The sequence below is a fragment of the Salvelinus namaycush genome, chromosome 18 (assembly GCF_016432855.1).
Source record: "Salvelinus namaycush isolate Seneca chromosome 18, SaNama_1.0, whole genome shotgun sequence".
Lineage (NCBI taxonomy): Eukaryota > Metazoa > Chordata > Actinopteri > Salmoniformes > Salmonidae > Salvelinus > Salvelinus namaycush.
The window spans coordinates 18,552,346-18,578,889 of NC_052324.1; the positions used below are offsets into that span (position 1 = coordinate 18,552,346).

General features: G+C 41.4%; 1 protein-coding gene across 1 annotated transcript in view; it reads right to left on the reverse strand.

Annotated features, from left to right (window-relative positions):
* LOC120062853 (transmembrane protein 132D-like) overlaps nucleotides 1-17,252 on the reverse strand; it is a 56,053-nt gene extending 38,801 nt beyond the window's left edge. The window contains exon 1 of the mRNA XM_039012923.1: nucleotides 17,115-17,252. Within this exon, the coding sequence (XP_038868851.1) occupies nucleotides 17,115-17,174 (60 nt within the window). The 5' untranslated portion in view covers nucleotides 17,175-17,252. The remainder of the gene's footprint in view (nucleotides 1-17,114) is intronic.
* Nucleotides 17,253-26,544: the final 9,292 nt, after the last annotated feature.

The window sequence follows — 26,544 nt, forward strand, 5'->3', positions numbered from 1 at the left end:
TAACACACAGCCTTACCAACAAAATAATTAACATTTTAAGGGAAATATGGGTGGTGATAGGGGCCCGTAATTTTTGGGGCACTTGGGCCCGTCATGATTAAGCTATGCTACTGTTAAGAACTCCAGACTCCCAGCTGCTCAAGTAGAACTTTCCAGCTTTCCTGTTGTTGCTCATGTCCTTCCCTCACTTTCACCAAACAAAAGAACAAGGCTTTCTGGTTTCTTGGCCCTTATTACTTATTTTCTCTCTCCCTGACATGAGTCTCTATAAGAAGGTCTGGAGTACACTGTGTAGGGTAGCCCAAGGGCTACAGTCAAGCATCAGAGCTCTCTTCATCCTCTGATATCAATGACTCCTTTAGACTTCAATTCCCAAATGGATTTCTTTCCACTGGTTCTCTTTCAAATACTTGTTTCGATGTCTCACACTGGGATTCACTGATTGGCGGATTCACTATTGTAAGAACCAATCACACAACGTCTGTTGGAGACAGACAAGTTGAGTGGCGAATGAGGTGAGCCCCTCCCTTTTAATAAGGCTCCACTCATCGTGCCCTCTGGTTATTCTCTCTCTCTTCCTTGCAAAGATCACTACATTCCTAAAGCTCTCCTCAGCACGACTTGATCCCTGTCTTCCTGATCAACTGTTCTCAGGTGAACAACAAGGTTAACGCTGCCAAACGTAGAACCTCAGCGCTTGTCTTTTTGTGTTGAACAACTAACGAAAGGAACGTTTGTGTACAATTAGCGCTTCTGCTTTTTCTACTCCCTAATTCTCCTGTAGTAGCTAGCATCACATGGCTAGCTACTGAGACTTGGCTAGCTAACTCGGCTGGCTCGCTGAAAGGCCAGCTATACCACCAAATTTGCTTTTATACCTGGCCAAACGGTAGAATTGCTAACTCTCCTCCTTTAGTGCAACCCACATCCCCCTGGGTCGTGTTGACTAGACTGACTGTCCTATCGTCACAGTTGGAAGGTTGAGAGAAACACTTTGTTCGTCGAGAGACTAAGAAAGCACACACTTTCTCTGGCTAGCACTGTGCTAAATAGCTACCACGTGGTGAAAGCTAGCTAGCTTATGCTTTACCCGAGGCCCTTCTCTCATTTAGGACAACCTACATTCACTAGTTTGTGACTGACCGGTTTAGCCTCTCTGCTTTACAGTCGTATGAGATATTTTACCCAAAGATGAGTACCCATGTGGTTCCCTTCAGCTAGCACTGTGCCCGCATTAGCATGCCTTTAGCCCACAAGCTGGTTGCTAGCTAGCTAACAACTATACTAGCTCCACGGCTCGATGATGCTGGGAAGCCAGCTGCTACTGGCTCTTCCACCTACGATGGAATTGCCAGCTTGCTCTCTCGTTTAGTACATCTAACATTCACTTGTTTCATTTGCTAAACAGACCAGTTATACCTCACTGTGCTATGATCAATAGAGACTCTCAGGACCGAAGAAGTAATGCTACTCATGCGGTTCTCTTTGGCTAACACTGTGCTAGCTTTAGCATGCCTTTAGCCCACAAGCTAGTTGCTTGCTAGCTAACAACTACATTAGCTCCACGGCTATAGCGTTTATACACAGTGCTCACTTCATTAGCCGCGAGGCATCTATTAAGCTAGCTCACACCTGTCAAGTCTAATTCGTACTACTGGGTTAGCGGGCAATTTTCCAGGTCAGGCATGCGCTCGAACCCCCTCGCTCTTGAGCTGGTGGCTCAATGATGCTCTTCCACCTACGAGAGAATTTCCAGCTTGCCATGGTCAATAGAGACTCTCAGGACCAAAGAAGCAACACTATTCCCACATTTTCTTTGGTTAATGTGGTGCTAGCTATCACTGCGTGAACACTAGCTAGCTAACATAAAAGTCTCATTGCTATGCGTCAACTAGCACATGCATAAACTGGTAAGAAATACTTTTTCACAGGAGTTATTATGGGCCCTCGTAACAAACACGCTCAGGCAGCCCTCAAACGAATCCTGCAAGTTTTGTAAGGTTTAACCATGTACCGGCCCGTGGCAGCTTAAGCTACGCTACTAGCCCTCACACGAACGCTAGCTATCTAATCACCATCTAGCTATTTCTAGATTAGCTCCCATATTTAGTTCACCTAGCATTAAGTTGCTTTTTGCCTACTAACTGAACCAGTCCCACCATGTGGTGATCCGGTCCATGAGACAGCCTTAAACAGGTTAGCTAACACGGCAAGGCTGGCTATACCACTACTAACCTAAGCTAGGCAAAACTCTCACGTGGCCTACCTCAGCTAGCACACCGCTAGGTCTGCTCTCTTGCATAGTTCACATAACGTTCAGGCGTTTTTGTGCTTACTTACTTAACTGGCTCCACCTACGAGGTTCTCCGGTCCAAGAGACTCAAAAAACAGGTCAATTACTGCATCAAGGCTAGCCTTGACACCACCTGCCCCGCAGAACCAAGAGCCTTAGAGTTTTCGTTTCAGTCTCCTCCATCTCCGAAGGTAATTGTATGGATTTTTTTTCTATTAATAATGTAGAATTAACAGCCATACAGAAAGACTCATGTGAAGGTAAAATTACAGAGCAGGAACTTCTTGATGCAATTAAAGCCTTTAAGTCTGGGAAAACTCCAGGGCTGGATGGCATACCAGTTGAGGTATACCAAACCTTTTTTGATATACTCAGAGGACCGTTATTAGCATGTTTTAACCAGTCCTATGTTAATGGTAGATTATCAGACACTCAACAAGAAGGTCTGATTTAATTATTACTGAAACAGGATACAAGTGGGAATTATAAAGATCCAGTCCATTTAAAAAAATTGGAGGCCCCTTACACTTCAGTGTTGTGATGCAAAAAGTCTAGCAAAATGTATAGCGCATAGAATTAAAAAGGTATTGTCTGACATTATTCATTCTAATCGGACAGGTTTTTTACATGGACGATACATTGGAGATAATATAACGCAAGTACTGGAAACAATAGAACACTATGAAAAATCTGGGAAACCAGGTCTGCTATTCATACCGGACTTTGAAAAGGCTTTTAGGGCCACCTTAGGGCGGCGCACAATTGGCCCAGTGTCGTCTGGGTTAGGGGAAGGTTTGGGATGTCCTTGTCCCCCCCGCACGCTAGCGACTCCTGTGGCGGGCCGGGCGCAGTGCACGCTGACACGGTCGTTTCCTCCGACACATTGGTGCAGCTGGCTTCCGGGTTAAGTGGGCATTGTGTCAAGAAGCAGTGCGGCTTGGCTGGTTTGTGTTTCGGAGGACGCACGGCTCTCGGCCTTCGCCTCTCCTGAGTCCATATGGGAGTTGCAGCATTGAGACAAGACTGTAACTACCAATTGGATACCACAAAATTGGGGAGAAAAAAATTGCAAAAAAAATCCTAAATTAAATTAAAAATATTAATTAAAAAACGCTTTCGATAAAGTACCACTTGGGTTTAAATATAAATGCCTGGAACATTTCAATTTTGGAGAATCTCTTATAAAATGGGTTTAAATCTTGTATAGTAACCCTAGGTGTAAAATAGTAAATCATGGCTACTTCTCACTGTCAAGTGGAGTAAAACAAGGTTGTCCACTATTGGCATATCTATTTATCATGGCCATCGAAATGTTAGCTATAAAAATCAGATCCAACAATAATATCAAGGGATTAGAAATACAGGGCTTAAAAACTCACGTTTTCTTTTAAATCCACAACTTGGATCCCTCCACAGCCTCATAGTGGATCTAGATTATTTTTCTAACCTCTCTGGATTACAACCACATTTAAGTGTACTGTATTAAGTATTGGATCACTAAAAAAGACTCCTTTTACTTTACCATGTAGTTTACCAATAAAATGGTCTGATGGTGATGTGGATATACTCGGTATATATATCCCAAAATAAATAAATTATCTCACTCCAATATATTTTTATAGAAATGTGGCAAAAAAAGATAAGATCTTGCTGCCACGGAAAGGTAAATACCTTTCTATTTGTGGAAAAATCACCCTGATTAACTCTTTAGTCATATCCCAGTTTACCTATTTGCTTATGGTCTTGCCTACACCTGCAGATAATGAAATCTGTGAAGTTCTTTGGATTTTTACAAATTATCTTTGAAAGAAAGGGTCCTGAAAAGATGCCCAGGGTCCCGAACAGTTTTTTTAAATGATATTTTATTTGGAACACAAGCCAGACAAAATTAAACGTGCCTATTTATATAATGAATATGAATTTGGAGGGCAGAAAGGATTAAATATTAAATCATTAGACCTCTCACTAAAGACTTCAGTCATAAAAAAGTTATACTTCTATCCGAACTGGTTCTCTAGCAAATTAGTAAGCGTGTCTATGTTCAAGGAAGGCCTTTTTCCCTTTATTCAGATTACAACAGCTCACTTTCAGTTATTTGAAAAGTAAGTAATCTCCCAAATATTGCTATTTTTAAAACAAGCCACAGAAAGTTGGTTGCAATTTCAATTTAATCCTCCAGAAAAGACAGAACAAATAATACAACAAATATTGTGGTTAAACTCAAATATACTAATTGATTAAAAAAATAATAATAATAAAAAAAATTAAAAAAAAGGTATAATCTTCGTAAATTATATCATAAATTCCACTGGTGCATGTCATACATGCAGCTAACTAAAACATATGTAAATGTCTGCTCTTCCCAAAATTACAACCAACTAAACTTTTTCAGGACCCTTTCTTTCAAAGATAATTCGTAAAAATCCAAATAACTTCACAGATCTTCATTGTAAAGTGTTTAAACACTGTTTCCCATGCTTGTTCAATGAACCATAAACAATTAATAAACATGTACCTGTGGAACGGTCGTTAAGACACTAACAGCTTACAGACGGTAGGCAATTAAGGTCACAGTTATGAAAACGTAGGACACTAAATAGGCCTTTCTACTGACTCTGAAAAACACCAAAAGAAAGATGCCCAGGGTCCCTACTCATCTGTGTGAGGTGCCTTAAGCATGCTGCAAGGAGGCATGAGGACTGCAGATGTGGCCAGGGCAAGAAATTGCAATGTCCGTACTGTGAGACGCCTAAGACAGCACTACAGGGAGACAGGACGGACAGCTGATCATCCTCGCAGTGGCAGACCACGTGTAACAACACCTGCACAGGATCGGTACATCTGAACATCACACCTGTGGGACAGGTACAGGATGGCAACAACTGCCCGAGTTACACCAGGAACGCACAATCCTTCCATCAGTGCTCAGACTGTCCGCAATAGGCTGAGAGAGGCTGGACTGAGGGCTTATAGGCCTGTTGTAAGGCAGATCCTCACCAGACATCACCAGCAACAAGGTCGCCTATGGGCACAAACCCAGCGTCGCTGGACCAGACAGGACTGGCAAAAAGTGCTCTTCACTGACGAGTTGCGGTTTTGTCTCACCAGGAGTGATGGTTGGATTCACATTTATCGTTGAAGGAATGAGCGTTACACCGAGGCCTGTACTCTGGAGAGGGATCAATTTGGAGGTGGAGGGTCCTTCATGGTCTGGGGCGGTGTGTCACAGCATCATCGGACTGAGCTTGTTGTCATTGCAGGCATTCTCAATGCTGTGCGTTACAGGGAAGACATCCTCCTCCCTCATGTGGTACCCTTCCTGCAGGCTCATCCTGACTTGACCCTCCAGCATGACAATGCCACCAGTACGTCTGGGACCTGTTGGATCGGAGGGTGAGGGCTAGGGCCATTCCCCCCAGAAATGTCCGGGAACTTGCAGGTGCCTTGGTGGAAGAGTGGGGTAACATCTCACAGCAAGAACTGACAAATCTTGGTGCAGTCCATGAGGAGGAGATGCACTGCAATACTTAATTCAGCTGGTGGCCACACCAGATACTGACTGTTACTTTTGATTTTGACACCCCCCCCCCCCCCCCCCTTTGTTCAGGGACACATTATTCCATTTCTCTTAGACACATGTCTGTGGAACTTGTTCAGTTATGTTCATACAAATATTTACAGGTTTTAAGTTTGCTGAAAATAAACGCAGTTGACAGTGAGGACGTTTCTTTTTAATTTAATTGTTTAAGAGTTTAATTGCAGCATTACCGGAAAAATTGAAGAGGAACTTGTCTGTCGGCACAGCATTAAACACCATAATTGGTTAAAGAAAATTGTGATAGTAAAAATGTTTACCAGGTTCATTTATGGACCAAAAAATTAACAGCCGTGCCATATAGACTGCAAAATAGTTGGGAAGAGATTTTTGACGTACCGATTCCATGGGACATGGTTTTATGAACTGATACACAAAACGACGCCAAATTCAAAACAGAATTTTTCAATGTAAATTATTACACAAAATTCTTGCAACCAACAGAATGTTATTTATATGGGGATACAACCTTCCCAGCTCTGCAGATTTTGCTGCGAAGAGGCAGAATCATTAGATCATTTGCTTTGGTACTGTCCATACTGTCTGTAGCTTGTTTTTGGTCAAAGGTCCAGGAATGGCTGAAGAATTGTAATATTTACCTGGAGCTAACCCTGCTGATAGCAATACTGGGTGAACTGAGAAGTCAGTCAATCGATCAATAATATAATACTTTTAGCAACAACAAGAAATATTTTCAATTTACAATCTGTAGAAAGAAAGAGAATAGAAAGGTTCAGAACTTTTGTGAAACATCACAGCACAGTTTTAAATATATGGCAAATAGAAATCCAAAATGGATGGTGTTAAGAGATAGATGGGAGGGGTTGAATGGTGCTGAAGGTTGGGACTAATAACAACTAATAACAACAAGATAACTAATGTAAAACATACTGTGCCCATAAAACGTATATAGGTTAAGAACTTTTTTGAAAGAGCACAGTTTGAAAGATGTGGCAAATAGAAATCAAACCGGATGGACATCATTAATACAGTGGGGAGAACAAGTATTTCATACACTGCCGCTTTTGCAGGTTTTCCTACTTACAAAGCATGCAGAGGTCTGTAATTTTTTATCATAGGTACACTTCAACTGTGAGTGACGGAATCTAAAACAAAAATCCAGAAAATCACATTGTATGATTTTTAAGTAATTCATTTGGGGTGGTAGGGTTGGAGGGTAAAGAAGGAAATATATATATGTTTAAAGATGTATGTATGTATGTAAATATATATATGTGTATGTATGTATTTATATGTATATATATATATATATATTTATTTATTTTTTAGCAAAAACATATATGGGGTATTGGAAGTGCTGCAGACAATTACATTGATGGAATATAAAAAATCAAATCAAAGTTTATTTGTCACGTGCGCCGAATACAACAGTGAAATGCTTACTTACAGGCTCTAACCAATGGTGCGGAAAAAAAGGTATGTGTGTGTGTAGGTAAGTAAAGAAATAAAACAACAGTCAAAAGACATTTAAAAAATAGTAGCAAGGCTATATACAGACACCTGTTAGTCATGCTTATTGAGGTAGTATGTACATGTAGGTATCGTTAAAGTGACTATGCGTATATGATGAACAGAGAGTAGCAGAAGCGTAAAAAGAGGGGTTGGCGGGTGGTGGGACACAATGCAGATAGCCCGGTTAGCCAATGTGCGGGAGCACTGGTTGGTCGGGCCAATTTAGGTAGTATGTACATGAATGTATAGTTAAAGTTTCTATGCATATAAGATAAACAGAGAGTAGCAGCAGCGTAAAAGAGGGGTTGGGGGGGCACACAATGCAAATAGTCCGGGTAACCATTTGGTTACCTGTTCAGGTAACCAAATGGCTTGGGGAGCCTACCAGACGAGCTAGATCACTTCTATGCTCGCTTCGAGGCAAGCAACACTGAGGCATGCATGAGAGCATCAGCTGTTCCGGATGACTGTGTGATCACGCTCTCCGTAGCCGACGTGAGTAAGACCTTTAAACAGGTCAACATACACAAGGCTGCGGGGCCAGACGGATTACCAGGACGTGTGCTCCGAGCATGTGCTGACCAACTTTCAAGTGTCTTCACTGACATTTTCAACCTCTCCCTGACCCAATCTGTAGTACCAACAGGTTTTAAGCAGACCACCATAGTCCCAGGTAACCTGCTTAAATAACTATCGCCCCATAGCACTCACATTTGTAGCCATGAAATGCTTTGAAAGGCTGGTCATGGCTCACATCAAAATGTAAAAAATTATTTACAGTTGAAGTTGTGGGGCGATAGTTTTTCACAATTCCTGACAGTTAATCCTAGTAAAAATTCCCTGTCTTAAGGTCAGTTAGGAACACCACTTTATTTTAAGAATGTGAAATGTCAGAACAATAGTAGAGAGAATGATTTATTTCAGTTTTTATTTCTTTCATCACATTCCCAGTGGGTCAGAGGTTTACATGCACTCAATTAGTATTTGGTAGCGTTGCCTTTAAATTGTTTAACTTGGGTCAAACGTTTCGGGTAGCCTTCCACAATAAGTTGGGTGAATTGTGGCCCCTTCCTCCAGACAGAGCTGGTGTAACTCAGGTTTGTAGACCTCCTTGCTCGCACATGCATTTTCAGTTCTGCCCACAAATTTTCCATAGGATTGAGGTCAGGGCTTTGTGATGGCCACTCCAATACGTTGACTTTGTTGTCCTTAAGCCATTTTGCCACAACTTTGGAAGTATGCTTGGGGTCATTGTCCATTTGGAAGACCCATTTGCGAGCAAGCTTTAACTTCCTGACTGATGTCTTGAGATGTTGCTTCAATATATCCACATAATTTTCTGTCCTCATGATGCCATCTATGTTGTGAAGTGCACCAGTCCCTCCTGCAGCAAAGCACTCCCACAACATGATGCTACCACCCCCGTGTTTCATGGTTGGGATGGTGTTCTTCGGCTTGCAACAATGGTAACAATGGTCATTATGGCCAATTTTTGTTTCATCAGACCAGAGGACATTTCTCCAAAAGTACGATCTTTGTCCCCATGTGAAGCTGCAAACAGCAGTCTGGCTTTTTTATGGCGGTTTTGGAGCAGTGGCTTCTTCCTTGCTGAGCAGCCTTTCAGGTTATGTCGATATAGGACTCGTTTTACTGTGGATATAGATACTTTTGTACCTGTTTCCTCCAGCATCTTCACAGGGTCCTTTGCTGTTGTTCTGGGATTGATTTGCACTTTTCGCACCAAAGTACGTTCATCTCTAGGAGACAGAACACGTCTCCTTCCTGAGCGGTATGACGGCTGCGTGGTCCCATGGTGTTTATACTTGCCTACTATTGTTTGTACAGATGAACGTGGTACCTTCAGGCATTTGGAAATTGCTCCCAAGGACGAACCAGACTGGTGGAGGTCTACAATTTATTTTCTGAGGTCTTGGCTGATTTCCTTTGATTTTCCCATGATGTCAAGCAAAGAGACACTGAGTTTGAAGGTAGGCCTTGAAATACATCCACAAGTTCACCTCCAATTGACTCAAATTATGTCAATTAGCCCATCAGAAGCTTCTAAAGCCATGACATAATTTTCTGGAATTGTCCAAGCTGTTTAAATGCAGTCAACTTAGTGTATGTAAACTTCTGGCCCACTGGAATTGTGTTACAGTGAATTATAAGTGAAATAATCTGTCTGTTTAACAATTGTTGGAAAAATTACTTGTGTCATGCACAAAGTAAATGTCCTAATCGACTTGCCAAAACTATAGTTTGTTAACAAGACATGTGGCGTGGTTGAAAAACAAGTTTTAATGACTACAACCTAAGTGTACGTAAACTTCCGACTTCAACTGTACATAAGTATTCAGAACCTTTTCTATGAGACTGAAAATAAAACTCAAGTGCATCCTGTTTCCATTGATCATCCTTGAGATGTTTCTAGAACTTGGAGTCCAACAGTTGTAAATTCAATTGATTGGACATGATTTGGAAAGGCACACACCTGTATATATATATATAAGGTTTCAAAGTTGACAGTGCATTTCAGAGCAAAACCCAAGCCGTGAGGTTGAAGGAATTGTCCGTAGAGCTCCGAGACATAATTGCGTTGAGATACAGATCTGGGGAAGGGTACCAAAACATTTCTGCAGCATTGAAGGTGCCCAATAACACAATGGCCTCCATCATTATTAAATGGAAGAAGTTTGGAACCACCAATACTCTTCCTAGAGCTGGCCGCCCGGCCAAACTGAGCAATCTGGGGAGAAGGGCCTTGGTCAGGGAGGTGACCAAGAACCCGGTCACTCTGACAGAGCTCTAGAGTTCCTCTGTGGAGATGGGAGAATTTGCAGAAGGACAACCATCTCTGCAGCACTCCACCAATCAGGCCTTTATGGTAGTGGCCAGACGGAAGCGACTCCTCAGTAAAAGGCACATGACAGCTCACTTGAAGTTTGCCAAAAGGCACTTAAAGATTCTGACCATGAGAAACAAGATTCTCTGGTCTGATGAAAACAAGATTGAACTCTTTGGCCTAAGTGCCAAGCATCACGTCTGGATGAAACCTGGGACCATCCCTACAGTGAAGCATGGTGGTGGTAGCATCATGCTGTGGGGATGTTTTTCAGCGGCAGGGACTGCTAGACTAGTTTGAGGGAAAGATGAACGGAGCAAGGTACAGAGAGATCCTTGATGAAAACCTGTTCCAGAGCGCTCAGGACCTCAGACTGGGGCGAAGGTTCACCTTCCAACAGGACAACGAACCTAAGCACACAGCCAAAACAATGCAGGAGTGGCTTCGGGACAAGTCTCTGAATGTCCTTGAGAGGCCCAGCAAGAGTCCAGACTTGAACCCGATCGAACATCTCTGGAGAGACCTGAAAATAGTTGTGCATCAATGCTCCCCATCCAATCTGACAGAGCTTGAAAGTATCTGCATAGAAGAATGGGAGAAACTCCTCAAATACAGGTGTGCCAAGCTTATAGTGTCATACCCAAGAAGACTCGATGCTGTTATCGCTGCCAAAGGTGCTTCAACAAAGTACTGAGTAAAGCATCTGAATGCTTATGTAAATGTGATATTTCCATTAAAAAAAATGTATAAAACTAGCAATTATGGGGTATTGAGTGTAGATTGATTAAGAAAAAAAAACTATTTAATCAATTTTAGAATAAGGCTGTAACATAACAAAATGTGGGAAGAGTCAAGGGGTCTGAATACTTTCCGAAGGCACTGTATACTGTAGTTTCCATAACTAAAAATATTGTTGTTTCAGCTGTTTGAAGCTGGTGTACAAAACCGAAAGTAAAAGACACAAAAACAAAATGTAAGAACAGGAAGCATAGAAATAGTGCACATGCACTTGCTTTCAAGTAGAATGATAGATTTATAACTCACATTTCTATGTGAATTTGGTCAGGTCCCCAAAAAGTTACATATTGCCACTTTAAAAAGACAGATTTCTATATTACGCTAATTATATTTCAGCGGGGCCACGGAAATTTACTTGAGGGTTAACATTTATGTTTTAGTAGACACTCTTATCCAGAGTGACTTACAAGAGTAATTAAGGTTTACGTGCCTTGCTCAAGGGCACATCAACAGATCTTTCACCTAGTAGGCTCAGGATTTGAACCAGTAACCTTTCGTTTACTGGCTCAAGGCTCTTAGCCGCTAGGCTAGCTGCCAGCTTGATATCAGGCTTTATTGTTTGCTTCCTCCTCTCTCTTTCTCTCTGTCTGTCTTCAGTAAGAGAAAACCTATGGCAATTTAGCCACTTTTCCTAGAGTTTGAACTACAACAGGTCGGCACAGACCATCACATTCAGATTGGAAATACCCAAAATGACTTAACAGTGATCATTGATGGTATATGGTAGTGACATTACTGGTAAACAAAATGGAACTCAGCAACATCTCTTCAAGTACAATCTATCCATGTTTTTCACCAAACACGGTCACAGCTCCAAAGCGCTCAGGTGTGGCCATCACAATGCAACACTGTTTTTGATTCACAGCAGTGCTGTGGCCGCGAAGATAATCACTGTCGAAGATATTATCTTACACCTACATCTGTCAGGACTGAGTGTGGAGGAAAGCAACATGGTCTGACAGCGTGTCTGAGTGCTTGGGTTGATTAACATACAACACTATGGCACCTGACAGCCAAATGAACTGCCTGCTGGCACTTCTCTAATCCACTCACAATAATCTGAGCAGAAACAATTATGGAGGACATGGCAGATGAAGTCCAGCCATCCTAACACATTACACTGATGGGCTAACACTGGCCCCCAGTGGCACATTATCGGCCAGCTTAACTCACAATCAATACTTTAACATACACACTCACCTTCCTCCTCAGTAGCCTGACTGGGGAAGGCTGGTATTCTATAGAGGACTGGAGTGGAGCGACCACATCACTGTGAGTTATACAGTCTCTGTCAAACTCATCCCTCAAGGTATCATAAACGTCCAGGAGGATCAAGAGGCACATTAATCAGACACATTAGGCAGCTAAAGGGAGAATACTTACTTAGAGGACATTAAGGCTGTCTCGAGATCAAGCCCAGGAAATTAACAACTCGCCCAACAGATACAATCAGTGACAGATATGAGGGATGGGATTCGAGAGCATGAAGGTGTGCAGGCCTAGGTGATGAATATAGAGTTGGCTTGACAGAACCAATTAAGCAACCCACGGTCCACATCAGCCCAGCCTGGTCTCAGAGCAAAACACATTATAATGTACTAAAATCAGTGAAACTCCATTTAGTATGATATGTTACTTTACGTCAGGTAACATTATATTGGCCTACGTAAATCCAGGATACCCAAAATCAATGATGAAGGCACTGTAATGCACAGAGTCTAAATTAGTCAAGAATTAGAGCAGAACGTGTGGCTAGTGCTGTTGCGGTGACCGTATTACCGCCACACGTGAGTTTGACTGACTCACGTGGAGTCAGTCAAACTCCACGTGACCGCTTAGTCACGGTAATTAGGCTTCTCCAAGCTCTGATGCTGCTGACAGTCATTAGTAGCCTATCAATGCCTGGAACTCAGCACTCTATTGTCGCTCTAATCACTCTGACATCAATGCAAATATGTTCAAAAATCAAATCAAACACTTCACGAAAGCCCATGAGCTCATGTTGCGCAACATTTCTATAGTCTATGCAATTGCGCGGGAAAACAGAGTGATGGCCTCTACTAAAAAGTGGAGGGTCCCATCAGCCTTCTATAGGCTAGGCGTACTATATTTATTTCTCAACTTTCCTAATATTAAGCACATTGTTTATCTTTACAGCATGAGTATGGCCTAACTGGCTGGCATGAAAATGAACCATGGGTAAAGTGTCCTCCATTCTCTATTTAAGTGCATAGATGACATGTATTTTTCCCGCTGCCCCTGTTTTGAGACGAGTGCATGATAATGGTCCATTCTAAGTCAAAAGAAATTTCACACATATATTATTTAGTATGTAAAGAAAAGATTAAATCAAGAAAAGTCTGATGGGTGACAATATTAGCCTATCAAATGTGAATGATATATTATCACTGTCAATGATGCCCAGCATAAGAAAGTGCCTTTTTTGCGACTTTTTCGAGTCATAGTCGCACACCTCATGTAGCCTAGCCCATAGCCCTATATGTTTTGATAGGGTTTGTATAACAACTAAAGTGGCCAAATAACCTCTTAAAATTAAGCACATTAATCCACTTTACAAGGGGTTTAAAGCCTATCTGGCATACATTAGCAGCGAGTGAACTTCAAATTTGGGGAAGATAATTTCACCATTTAAAATGCACCTTTATAATAAAAGCCTTACATGCATAATTGCATTTGCGGTCACTTATAATATTTATTTCTCACAAAGAATAGAATAGGTTGACTTTTGTACTATGGGGGAAAGTAGATTAACATAGGCTAGTGCTTTTGCTGTTCGTTAGGCCTACTCATCTTGTTGGCTAGCGAAAAGTAAATGTGGACTGTCCTTCCAATATCTTCAATATGCATCTCGGAATTGGATAAGGACATGCACAGTTGCGTCCCCAATGTGTCTGTCTTCACTTGTAGCCTGTGAGAAAGACCTGATCACGTGATGGAGAGTCATGTGAGTGCGAGCTGCTTAGGAGTGTGCAGCACTCGGGGAGAAGGGCACAACGCAGCACTCCGGGCCAAGGGCACAATGGCCACTGGCTTCAAAAGGCATGTCTTTTTTTGGGGTGCATTATGGCCACAAAGGGGATGCCGCCGTGAAATTTGAGGCATTATCAAGTGCTTTATAAAAAATCTAAATTAGAGTCGCATCATGCAGCCTTAAAATGTATAAAAAATCGAAACATGTAACCCAACGATTGTAGAACAACTAAAGTTACATTAATAACTCTAAATTAAGCATATAGGAGTAACCGCTCAACACAGAATAGCCGCATGTGCGCACTCCCTCAAATCGTTTGGAGAAAATATTCGTATTTTATTCAGCTTGTTCAATTGTATTATTCATACTATAAAATACTATAAAACAATGCCATGGAATTCCAAGCAAATCTTGTCTGCTAAATTAACTAGTGTAGCCACAGCAATTTAGCATTGCCAGATCAGGACTTAACATAAGGACAACTCATAAGGACAAGAGTATGCTATTCTGTTCTTCTGAAATAGACCACATTTTCTTCATATCATGCTTCTTTAGACCTGTCTTAAATAAATAATAGATTTAATTTGAAGGTGTAGGCTATATTACATGGATTTATTAGACTTTTTAGAATGTAGATGTTCCAAAAGGTCTGTATCAGTGGCTTGTAGGCTATGTGTGTAAGCTAGGAGATTCTAAATGTGTTTCTGTTAATTAACAGTCAATTACCGTGAGACCGACACTTATTTGCTTGACAATCACTGGCTGACGAAATTTTGTGACCACCACAGCCCTACGCGTGGGACTTGCCTAACCTCTCCTGGAGAGGGTGACTCACCTACCGACTTCAGGGGCTAATAACCTCAGCGAACTGACAAACACCACACAGAGTGGGATATCAAACTAATCTGGGACCAGGGGAGAGTTTGGGCATCTCACATACAGTGCACTCTACACATCTGGGCACATTTTCTGCATTTGGTATCATCTGTCCTTTTTCACCTACAAAAATTATTGACGATATATGCATGCAAAAAAAAACTGACAGAGCCTAATTTCTGCCTGTACCTGTCAACACAGATTTGTTTAAGTAGCATTATTCTCTAGTGTGGGGTTAAGGGAGAAGCATGTCAGATGAGGTATCCTTTTAAAAACATGCAGTGTAATCATAAATATACTTAAAACTGCCTTTAATTCCCCAGGCCCAAATTACATGAATTAATCATGTTTACACTGATGCTCCACGGCTATGATTAGAAATGAACTGATACAATCTAGGTCTTCTTCACCAAACTGGTTTATGCAAGAATAAACATAGTTATTTCTACTCAAAGCACTAACATCCTCTGTCAGCAACCCCTTTATCTGAGGTTGCTCCCTTTTCTCTGAAACTCACTCTGGCGTGGAGGGACATCAGTTCTCAATATATAACACAATGCTAATGTGGTAGAGTAGGCTACAGAAAAAGTTTCCTCCTAAACACACTTTAAGAAAATCATCTTTAAGATGTTGAGCGCAAAAACGAGGCCAAAGTTCCTTCCTCACTATAACTCATTAGTGTAGACAGAGTAGCTACCTGTAATTAGGATGGCCCAGGTTTTTGTCTCCTTGGCTGAATTCATCGTCATGACATGTTCAAAGAGAGTGAAACAGACATCAATTGGCGGAGTCTTTGGCACATAATGGACCTGTCTATAGATAGCTCAGCCAGTTAGGATAGGAAACAGACTGTGGACAGATTGAAGTCTCTGCACTCCAGTTGGAGAGTTAGCCATTCCATAGATCATTTACAAGTCATTGTCACAAGTCAGAAGGAGGATTTCTCAGGGAACAGAAGTGAGCCATTGATGTGGAGGCTTTGCCTGAATCCCACTGTACTGTTTTGGGTTTGGTGTTGTGTTTTGTGCGGTGTAGCCTCGGTTTGAGAGAGGCACAGAAAAGAAAAGAACTCAAGCGACCTGTCATTGATGTTTCCATATCAAATGCCTTCTTTCGCTGAGTGTTTGTTTATCCTGTCTTTGGGCTTAAATCTGAAAATAGATACTCTAAAATAGAATCTTATCTGTTCCGGATTTGTTTATTGATTTAACACAAGCGGTTATGTAGAATGTACAAATGCCTGTATATTGTCAATCAACACAGATGTACTCTCATTCAATCCTATTTGGTTCAAATAAATTATTCCCAGTGTCTTAGTTGTTTCATAATCAGGCACACCTACAGTATGTGCCTTATTGTTCTCTCTTTACTGCTGTGCAAATTAGACAATTATGTGTGCCTGCTACCGGCATTTGTCACCTGTCAGTGACTAACCTGAGTAGCAGTGCTTGACTTGGGCTGGAGCTCACCGGAGCTCACTACCGGCACCTCAAATTTTCTACTGCTTGAGCTCCTGTTCCTCTTATAGAATATTAGCTCAAAAGTATTGTGGAGCTCCTGCACCTAAATGTAAACCTTACCGGCACCCAAAATGAGTACCGGCACCTATTTCAGTCCAAGTCAAGCGTTGATCCCAAGGCACAATACAGTCTGTATATAGCCATTGAGATTATAATTAAACTATAGATGAACACTAGCAGGACACTTAGACAAAAAGACACGACAGAAGTCAATATCCAAAGTATTTTCATCACCAGAAGGTTGAAAAGAATTCTGACAAAATTAAACACAAATCAATGTTTCAAAATGTACTTGAGTTTTATCCCTTCTTGCAACGGGCAATGAGTCAGGCTTGGACTGTGCCAGCAGTCAATACAACAATAAATGGCCATGCAACTGAGTGCACTTGGCCATTCTTCATTACGCTCCACCTTCCATGAAATGGCTTAAACCCATCTCACTGGAAACTCCATCTCAATCAGTCACCATCCAACCACTAAACACGGGTCACTGGACAATGGTCACTGGAATTCAATTAAGACATCTGCACACTCAAATAATACCAACATGTAAATAAACAGCAATTGCATGAGCCTCGTGCAAACAATTTTTTCCGACCATATGAAAACCATATGTAAACCTGCAATATCTTTTTCATTGGAATTTTCTTTTAAATGTTGATGATAAAAAGTAGTTTTGTCTATAAATCTAATAATTTCTTTCTGATTAGTCTCTACAGACTGACCTTGACCACATCTTCATCTGTGGAATGACAGTCCACTGCCTCTGAGACGTCAGTGACCATGCCGTCCGCTCCGATGGTCACCACCTTAACTGGGACAGCCACAGTCTTCCCTGTCAGCACGGCCGTATTCAGGATCTCTGTGTCCTGAGAGAAAGAGACAGAGGACCAGCAACAGTCATACACATGGTAATATCAGTACATTACACAACATGGAGAAAAACATCTCTATAATCAGAACCGTTACTGAGTGGACAGCTCCAGAATCAGCACCATTACTGAGTGGACAGTTATAGAATAAGCACCATTACTGAGTGGACAGTGCTCGAATCAGCACTATTACTGAGTGGACAGCTCTAGAATCAGCACTGCTACTGGGTGGACAACTCTAGAATCAGCACTATTACTGAGTGGACAGCTCTAGAATCAGCGCTGCTACTGGGTGGACAACTCTAGAATCAGCACTATTACTGAGTGGACAGCTCTAGAATCAGCACCATTACTGAGTGGACAGCTCTAGAATCAACACCATTACTGAGTGGACAGCTCTAGAATCAGCACCATTACTGGGTGTACAGCTTTATAGTGAACTTCTCCAGAATCAGCACCATTACTGAGTGGGCAGCTCTAGAATCAGCTCCATTACTGAGTGGATAGATCTGTTACTGTTAGTGAGTTCACAGCTCTGGGTAGAGAAACAAGCTCAGTTCTATTAGTGAGTGGGCAGCTGTGTCTGACCTCAGTATTGTTATTAAATGGAAACCCTGGTGGAGAGAGAGGATCAGCAGGGGTTCATTACTCCCAATAAAGCCCCTAACCTTTCATTACATAGCCATCACACTGTCAGAGGAGATAATTGGGCCAATTAAGACAGGCCTGGGAAAGGCTTTACTGTCTTAGCCAGACATGAACATGAAATTGTCTGTTATAGCCATTCACTTCATTACAGTTTGATTTCAATTAGACAGCTAAGCACGCTGAACCAGCATGAGAAAGGCCTTGGAGCCAAGGTACACAGCCTTTAGATCATTGAGGACTGTCTGCTCTTTGCTTTATTGAGGACCCCACGTGACATTATTTAATCCTATAGAGTGAAAAATGTCATTCTAAGCAAGGTCTTCTCACTTAATTGCTACTACCAAACCTTGGTTAAAGCTGTGTCTGTACTGAAGACTTGGCTTTCAAATGCTTCTGAGATGGCATGACATTATCCAGAATTAAGGTATGGTTATTAACCTAATTCCAAAATGATGTCTATAGAAGACATTGACATATATTTTCATATCACTAATACTGACACCTTGTAACAGGCTCTATCTGCTGTGTGAATGTCTTCCTGTCAACATATTCCTTTCTCTGCATGAGGGAAGAACACATGAATTTGTATACTGCTCCGTATACTGCCAGCATGGGTCCTTAATACTTGTACTTATGTCTGTGTGCTTGTGAAAAAAAGAGAAAAGCGGGATTAAGTTCCGTTAAAAGGAGCCTGGACTTTTGTAAGCGTCAATTACCCAGTCCATTCAGGCTTTGGAGTGAAGTTATTATTAGCTGTGCCAAAAGACACCAAGGAATCACAAAAACACTTAATGTGTCACCATCTTCAAATAGCTTTTCATTACATTTTTATTGACTATGACAGTGTTACATAGCATATAAACCCCTCTCTCTCACTCTCCCCGGTGCTGACTTTGCTTCAATTCCCCTTAAAATAGGGGCTGCAGGAAATTAATTCTATCTCTGCTGGGATTCCTCCATTTCCAGAGGGTCTTTTATAATAGATGATGGGGTAAATGGTTGAGACCTGCTGAAACACAGGGCAGGGTTACATTACAGCAGTTGGAAGTGACCCAGCAGGCTGGGACCAGCAGAAGAGAGAGAGAGCAGGCCCTGTCAGTAATAAGATGCTTCAATGGCCCACACAGCCAGCCACACACACACACAGACAGCCACATACACACGGAAAGCACGATTATTGACAAAATGGAGAGATGTGGTGCACAACAGAAGAGTTACTTACAGCTGACTCTGAATGGGACAGAGGTCATAGTGAAATATGAGCCAGATTCCTGTAGTACAGGAATTATTACTCTATTAACTAGTAGACTGTTAAAATAGAAAGACTCAAAACACCATCATTGTGTAGTAAAACCATGAAAAGTAGTGCACCTTAGCTGAGATCTGGTGTTTGGAGGGTGTTTGAATGTAAACCCAATGCAAGTGTTATGATACATTGAATGTTTTTTTAAACAGAATGGAAGTACTCTGAACCACCCAAAGTGGTTCTTCAATCTGAATATTGGAGTTTTTAAGAGTGTTGTGAAAACACGTTTCGGTGCATGTAAAAGGCATCATCAAAACCAAACAAATATGTTTTGGCAGACTGTGTCTCTCATATAATCAAATATCTTTTAATTGCAAATTATTTATTGCATAAATATTGATTGATTATAAATATTGATTGAATTTTCTGTCAATATTTTGATAAACATTTTAAAGAAGACACTGGGAATGTAATACTTTTCCCAGGCGAGACTTTGGCACTAATTATAGCTACAGTTGCCAGACATTTACAAATAAATGTTACAATCAAAACGTTTAGGGCTATGCAAGTTATAGCAGAGGTAACATGTATGAATTGGGCCTTCATCACTGATATTCACGTGGAGGTGTACCCAGGTCTCCTACTTGTCAAAACACTGCCTTAGGACACTCAGCCATTCTTCAGGACTAAACTGTTGTACACAATCCAAGAATGTATGTCAATCAAAATGTTATCACATTGAAAAAGGAAACTGAACTCAATAAGAAGATTTGTTTTGTGTAGGACGTTGGCCTTTAATGCTAACAGTCTGAGTAAAACAACCATTTTGATTCATTGATCAGTGTTCTTGATGCTACTGGAGTTAATTGACATCTCATTGTTTGCACCCTTCGTGCTAATTTATGCAAATTAAGGCCTGCTTTTTAGTTAATACTGCTGGCTTGTTTGCCTACTAGCTTTATGAGTTTTATGTACTGTTTGATGTATACCCAACATACTATATGCTAAACTAAATAGCCACGGCCATTTTTGCCTGCTCTATCTTTGGCCTAACACACCACATGTTATTGCATCCCACTTTTGACATTCATTTTGTTATCTTGATGCTATCTATATTTGCAAAGCTTAATCACGTATATGCTTTCTGCATATTGGTATTGATGTTTAATAATTGTATTCATATTGCAATTTAATATTATAGTATTTTATAACGTAATTATACTTTCATGTACTGTCATTATTGCTTGTTATTATTCGTTTTTTCTCTGTCTCCCTGCAGAGAAACATACATACAATGTTACCCACAGGCTGGCCAATCCTAAACACAACCAATCAAGACCTGGATCACAGACCATTGCCAACCATATTGTCTATCTCAACTGTATTGTGATTCAATTCATCTGAACAACCTTCCATGCCATGTATCATGATCTGAATATAAAGACTCAGGTCAGGACATTCGCATAATGGATTACCGGTGGATCACATTGAGCCCTGGGCTGACGTTTTGTATGACTGCTACTTCTAACGTTAGCAGTCATTGCTTGTATTTCTTTCCATGAATGTGAAATATGCCACATTTCTATTGATTTTGAAGAATATTATACATATCTTTATCAATGTAAAAATGTGAATGTTACGATGTGCGCTGAGAGTCGGGAAGCGAGTTCTGGGAGAGAGTGATTTAATCAATAAACGAAACATAATACAAAACAAGAAACACGAACACCGCACAGACATGAAACAGAAACAATGACGCCTGGGGAAGGAACCGAAGGGAGTGACATATATAGATAGGGCAGATAATCAAGGAGGTGATGGAGTCCAGGTGAGTGTCATTATGCGCAGATGCGCGTAACGATGGTGACAGGTGTGCGCCATAACAAGCAGCCTGGTGTCTTAGAGGCCGGAAAGGGAGCACACGTGACAGTGAAAGACCTGTTCATGTTTTGTAATTGAATCATTTGCGAATAACAGATAAAGCATTTGAAGCTTCAATCATGTATTGAAAAAGCAATTTTGTACTCATTAGTTATTATCCTGGACAAACATATTAATTTATTTTCACAAAACAATCTTTTCTGGTGTCCTTTGTTTGAGCATAGTACTGTACATTTGAGCTTTTGGAATTACCGATGAGCAGTTAATCAACACCATATCAGAGCAGGGAATATACAATAAGAGGGACTCCCATTTACAGTATTGGGAGACTAGAAGAATGGATCTAATTCTGCACTAGACAGGATTCAAAACACCTTCATAGTGTTTAGGAGCTTTAGACAGAGGGAACAACACCGAAAGAGAAGGGATCTAATTCTGCACTGGACATGACTTTTCGGGTTAGTGCTCCCAGTCTCTGCCAAGGTGGTGCACAACTCTTGATTAAGTGGTGTTAGAACAAACCATGTCATGTTTCAGAACACCTCAGGATGAATGTTTCAGTACACTACCCTCACAACCATGTGTTTCAATATTCCAGCAAAGATAAGGTTGTGTCTCCTTTAAGGTGGTGGCAGCTCAGTTGCCACTAGTTTTAGTGTTACAAAGCACTTCGTTTTAACAGTGTAATGCTACCACCTGGCTGGGAGACTTAGACTTTTTAGGAATGTGATACATTTTTGTCACCCGTATACCTGAGAAACCATATACCTAAAACTCACTTATTTTGAGTGACTCCTTAACACTATTACCTTGCATGGCCTTGATGCGGGTTGTTCTGTGACCCAGGAGCAAATAGCTACCAGTTCTGGAGACCCTATTTGATAGCCAATCAGCCCTGTCTCAGCCACACAGATTGAGTGTTTTTCGGCCTTTGCCTTATAACATCTGGGAGAAGTGGCTGCCCAGTTTATCATGGGTCTCTGTTAGCATTCAGCACGTGCGGTCGCTGCTTAGAGATGTGGTCTGGGTCATAATTTCTGCTCGCATCTGGCTTGTATCTGAAAATAAGTGAGACTTATAGTGTCAGCCAGAGTGACACAGTCAGCATGAGAAGCAGCCAGCCAAGCTCCCTGTGCTGTCCCAGGCTACAGGCTAGTGATCCGCTCGCCACATCTGCCTCTGCCTGCCCTAAAACATTCACATTCTAACCCAGCCACCTTGACCACTGCTCCCACTAGAGCAGGTCAAGCACAACGTTGAGCCAGGGATTTGAAAGGCTTGTATTATTCATAAAGCATTGGTGAGAGCGAGAGAGAAAGCAGTAAAAATACATCTGGTGTGGAGAGGGAGAGAGACCCATCTGTGCTTATACTTATGTCAACACCACTGGGGCAGTTTGAAACCCAGCATAATGTGCCTTGCTCACGTAGCCTACCATACGAATAAGTAGGAGCACATCATTGACCAATGCAGTCTTATCTACTCAATCATATTTTACTTGATTGTTGTGTGCATAACCTATTATAATACTGGGCGTGCTGACCCACTCATATTTTCTTTTCAATTTGAGCAGATGATGAATTAATATGACGAATGCACATATAAAATGTGATAGCCCTTCAACAGTCAAGCAATTTAAGTTAATTATTTAAAAAAAGCTTAGATAACCCACTACTCTGAGATAAACAAAATGTTTTTTACCTTTCACATTATTTGTGTACAGGGAGACAGTAAAAAGGACATAAGAAGATGACAAATATGTTTCAGAAAATAAATGACAATCCATCTGTGTCATGAAGCTATTAAAGTGGAACTGACAACATTTTAGCAACATGAAATCTTATCAAAATTTGTTCATATACACCCCCAGGGAGAATAACAACTTTTAAAATAAAAAAATGACCAGTGAGCACTTACAGTGCATTCTGAAAGTATTCAGACCCCTTGACTTTTTCCACATTTTGTTACATTACAGCCTTTTTCTAAAATTGATTAAATTTGTCCCGAAGCCACTCCTGCATTTTCTTGGCTGTGCGCCCATGTCTGGCTTGTATTGTTGCTCTGTTGGAAGGTGCACCTTCTCCCCATTCTGAGGTCCTGAGTACACTGGAGCATGTTTTCATCAAGGATCTCTCTGTACTTTGCTCCGTTCATCTTTCCCTCGATCCTGACTAGTCTCCCAGTCCCTGCCGCTGAAGAAAAACATCCCCACAGCATGATGCTGCCACCACCATTCTTCACTGTAGCAATGGTGCCAGGTTTCCTCCAGACGTGACGCTTGGTATCCAGGCCAAAGAGTTCAATGTTGGTTTCATCAGACCAGAGAATCTTGTTTCTCATGGTCTGAGAGTCTTTAGGTGCCTTTTGGCAAACTCCAAATGGGCTGTCATGTGCCTCTTACTGAGGAGTGGCTTCCGTCTGGCCACTCTACCATAAAGACCTGATTTGTGGAATGCTGCAGAGATGGTTGTCCTTCTGGAAGGTTTTCCCGTCTCCACAGAGGAACTCTGTCACCTCCCTGACCAAGGCCCTTTTCCCCCAATTATTCAGTTTGGCTGGGAGGCCAGCTCTTGGTGGTTCCAAACTTCTTCCATTTAAGAAGGACAGAGGCCACTGTGTTTTTGGGGACCTTCAATGATGCAGACAATTTTTGGTACAATTCACAAGATCTGTGCCTCGACACAATCCTGTCTTTGAGCTCTACGGACAATTCCTTCGACCTCATGGCTTGGTTTTTGCTCTGACATGCACTGTCAACTGTGGGACCTTATATAGACAGGTGTGTGCCTTTCCAATTTTGTCCAATCAATTGAATTTACCACTGGTGGACTGTAATCAAGTTGTAAAAACATCTCAAGGATGATCAATGAAAACAGGATGCACCTGAGCTCAATTTTGAGTCTCATAGCAAAGGGTCTGAATACTTATGTAAATAAGGTAGTTCTGTTTTTGATTTCTAATACATTTTGAAAATTTTCAAAAAAATAGTTTTTGCTTTGTCATTATGAGGTATTGTGTGTAGATTTCTTAGGACTTTTATTATTTAATACATTTTAGAATAAGACTAATGTAACAAAATATGAAAAAAAGTCAAAGGGTCTGAATACTTTCCGAATGCACCGTAGAAATTGTAATTTTAACATTTTCTTAAATTCATAGAATGTTTGGGAATGACGTAGAATAAGGCATTTGTGAAAATTCTATGGCAGTATAGAGTCGGGAAGCGACCGTGCGGTTGTACAATTATTAGACACTGCAGTAAATAAAACCTAGTAAAAATGTGTCAGTCTTGTCCAGGACCGGACAATACACAGACTGGTGCGCCATAGCCAATCAGAACTACATTAGGCCTTTATGCAAATAAGCCATTTGCCACACCGGCCTGCTATCATTCACTTTGAACTGGACTGTGTGTTTACAGGCAGTAGCAATAGCACGACATTAGATCATTGGAACACATTCGCCAAAAGCTACAAAATACTGAATGGATTTCTGCAAATATGTGACTCATTTCAGGAAACTAGGCGTATGTCGCGCATCACTACTTCACAGGAGGCATTTGAACACACAGTTAAAAATAAATCAAAATATGTTTTTTTGCCAGAAATTAAATTTTGAGCCTACTGTAGTTGGTTTAGCCACGAAAAATGACAGGAACCTTCCCGCTAGCCATGATTGGCTGAGATAATGGATGGGCTGGACATTCCGAGACATGAGTTCGGTTTGGTCTGCCATGTAGCCCGCTTCTGTCTATAACATGAGCAGTGTAGGCAATCCTTTCTAATGGAGCTTTTTTTAAAGCCATCACATAGTAGAACTGCAAAAGTGTTGCTCTCCAAAATTCTGGCATTTGATTGCAAATATGCAGAGGGAGTCGAAAAGAGAACACACAGAAGTCTGTTGTATAAAACTCCTGTCTCCGGATTAAATCTTAAAACTAAGGGCAACCATGGCATCCGTGACCGAGAGTGGAGAAACATCCATCCATGTTTCTGGGTAAGAGAGTCTAGCTAGCTACATTTTCAGATATTATACGTTTCAAATTTTGTTTTCATTGCAAGTTAAAGCGTACTGTTAGCTAGCTATCTAATGTTAGCTGGCTGGCTCGCTAGCTAATGTTGCGTGTATGAACTGTGTAGTAATATTATTTGTATCTCAGAGCCATTTTAATTGCTAGTTATTGGTTGGTTAGATACCTGCAGAGTAGTAACGTTGAGTTGGGATTATGGTTCATTGTTTAGCTGCCTAGCTACATGTCTAAACAAAGAACTCCACTATGCAAGTAACCATCTCACTGTACCATTAGATTTTATTTGATATAGTATGTGTTTACCAGAGATGGTAATGTGAAGAGCAACATGACCTGCAACAAAGTCAAATTGGGATATAACGTTAGGCCAACAAGACAGTGTCCAAGTAAAGAATTCTCAGGTTGAAAGCCCTGCTTTTATTTTGTCACACTCACAACCGTAAGCTATATTCTGTAATTGGCTTGCCACGGATGATGGCGCCGACAGAGGTGGTCGCCTCGCTTCAGGTTCTTAGAAAACTAAGTGTTATTACATACAGCCGAAAATAACTATTGGATATAAAAGCGATGTCAACTTACCATCATTACGACCAGGAATACGTCTTTCCCGAAGCGGATCCTTTGTTCGGACCTCCACCCTGGACATGGGATCTAATCCCAGAGGCCGACCCAAAACAACGTCGTCGCCACAGGAGAGGCAGACGGAGCAGCCTACTTGTCAGACTCAGAAGGCGAGCACACCATCCACCGCTTCCGAGCATATTACTTGCCAATGTCCAATCTCCAGTTAACAAGGCGGACGGAATTATGTCACGAGTTGCCTTCCAGAGAGACATCAGAGATTGCAACATTCTCTGTTTCACGGAAACATGGCTCACTTGGGATACGTTGTCAGAGTCGGTACAGCCACCCAATTTCTTCACGCATCGTGCAGACAGAAACAAACATCTCTCTGGTAAGAAGAAGGGCGGGGGTGTATGCCTTATGATTAACATCAACTCATGGTGTAATCACAACAACATACAGGAACTCAAGTCCTTTTGTTCACCTGATCTAGAATTCCTTACAATCAAATGCCGACCGCATTATCTTACAAGAGAACTCTCTTCGATTATAGTCACAGCCGTGTATATCCCCCCCAAGCAGATACCTCGTCGGCCATGAAAGAACTTCACTGGAATTTGGAAACCATACATGTAAACTGGAAACCATACATCCTGAGGCTGCATTTATTGTAGCTGGGGATTTTAACAAAGCTAACCTGAGATTAATACCCCCTAAATTCTATCAGCATATCGAATGCTCAAAACGAGCTGGCAGAATTCTGGATCATTGCCACTCTAACTTCCGCGATGCATACAAAGCCCTCCCGCGCCCTGTCTTTGGATAATCTGACCATGAATCCATTTTGTTGCTTCCTGCCTATAGACATAACCTCAAACAGGAAACGCCCGTGCTCAGGTCAATACAACGCTGGT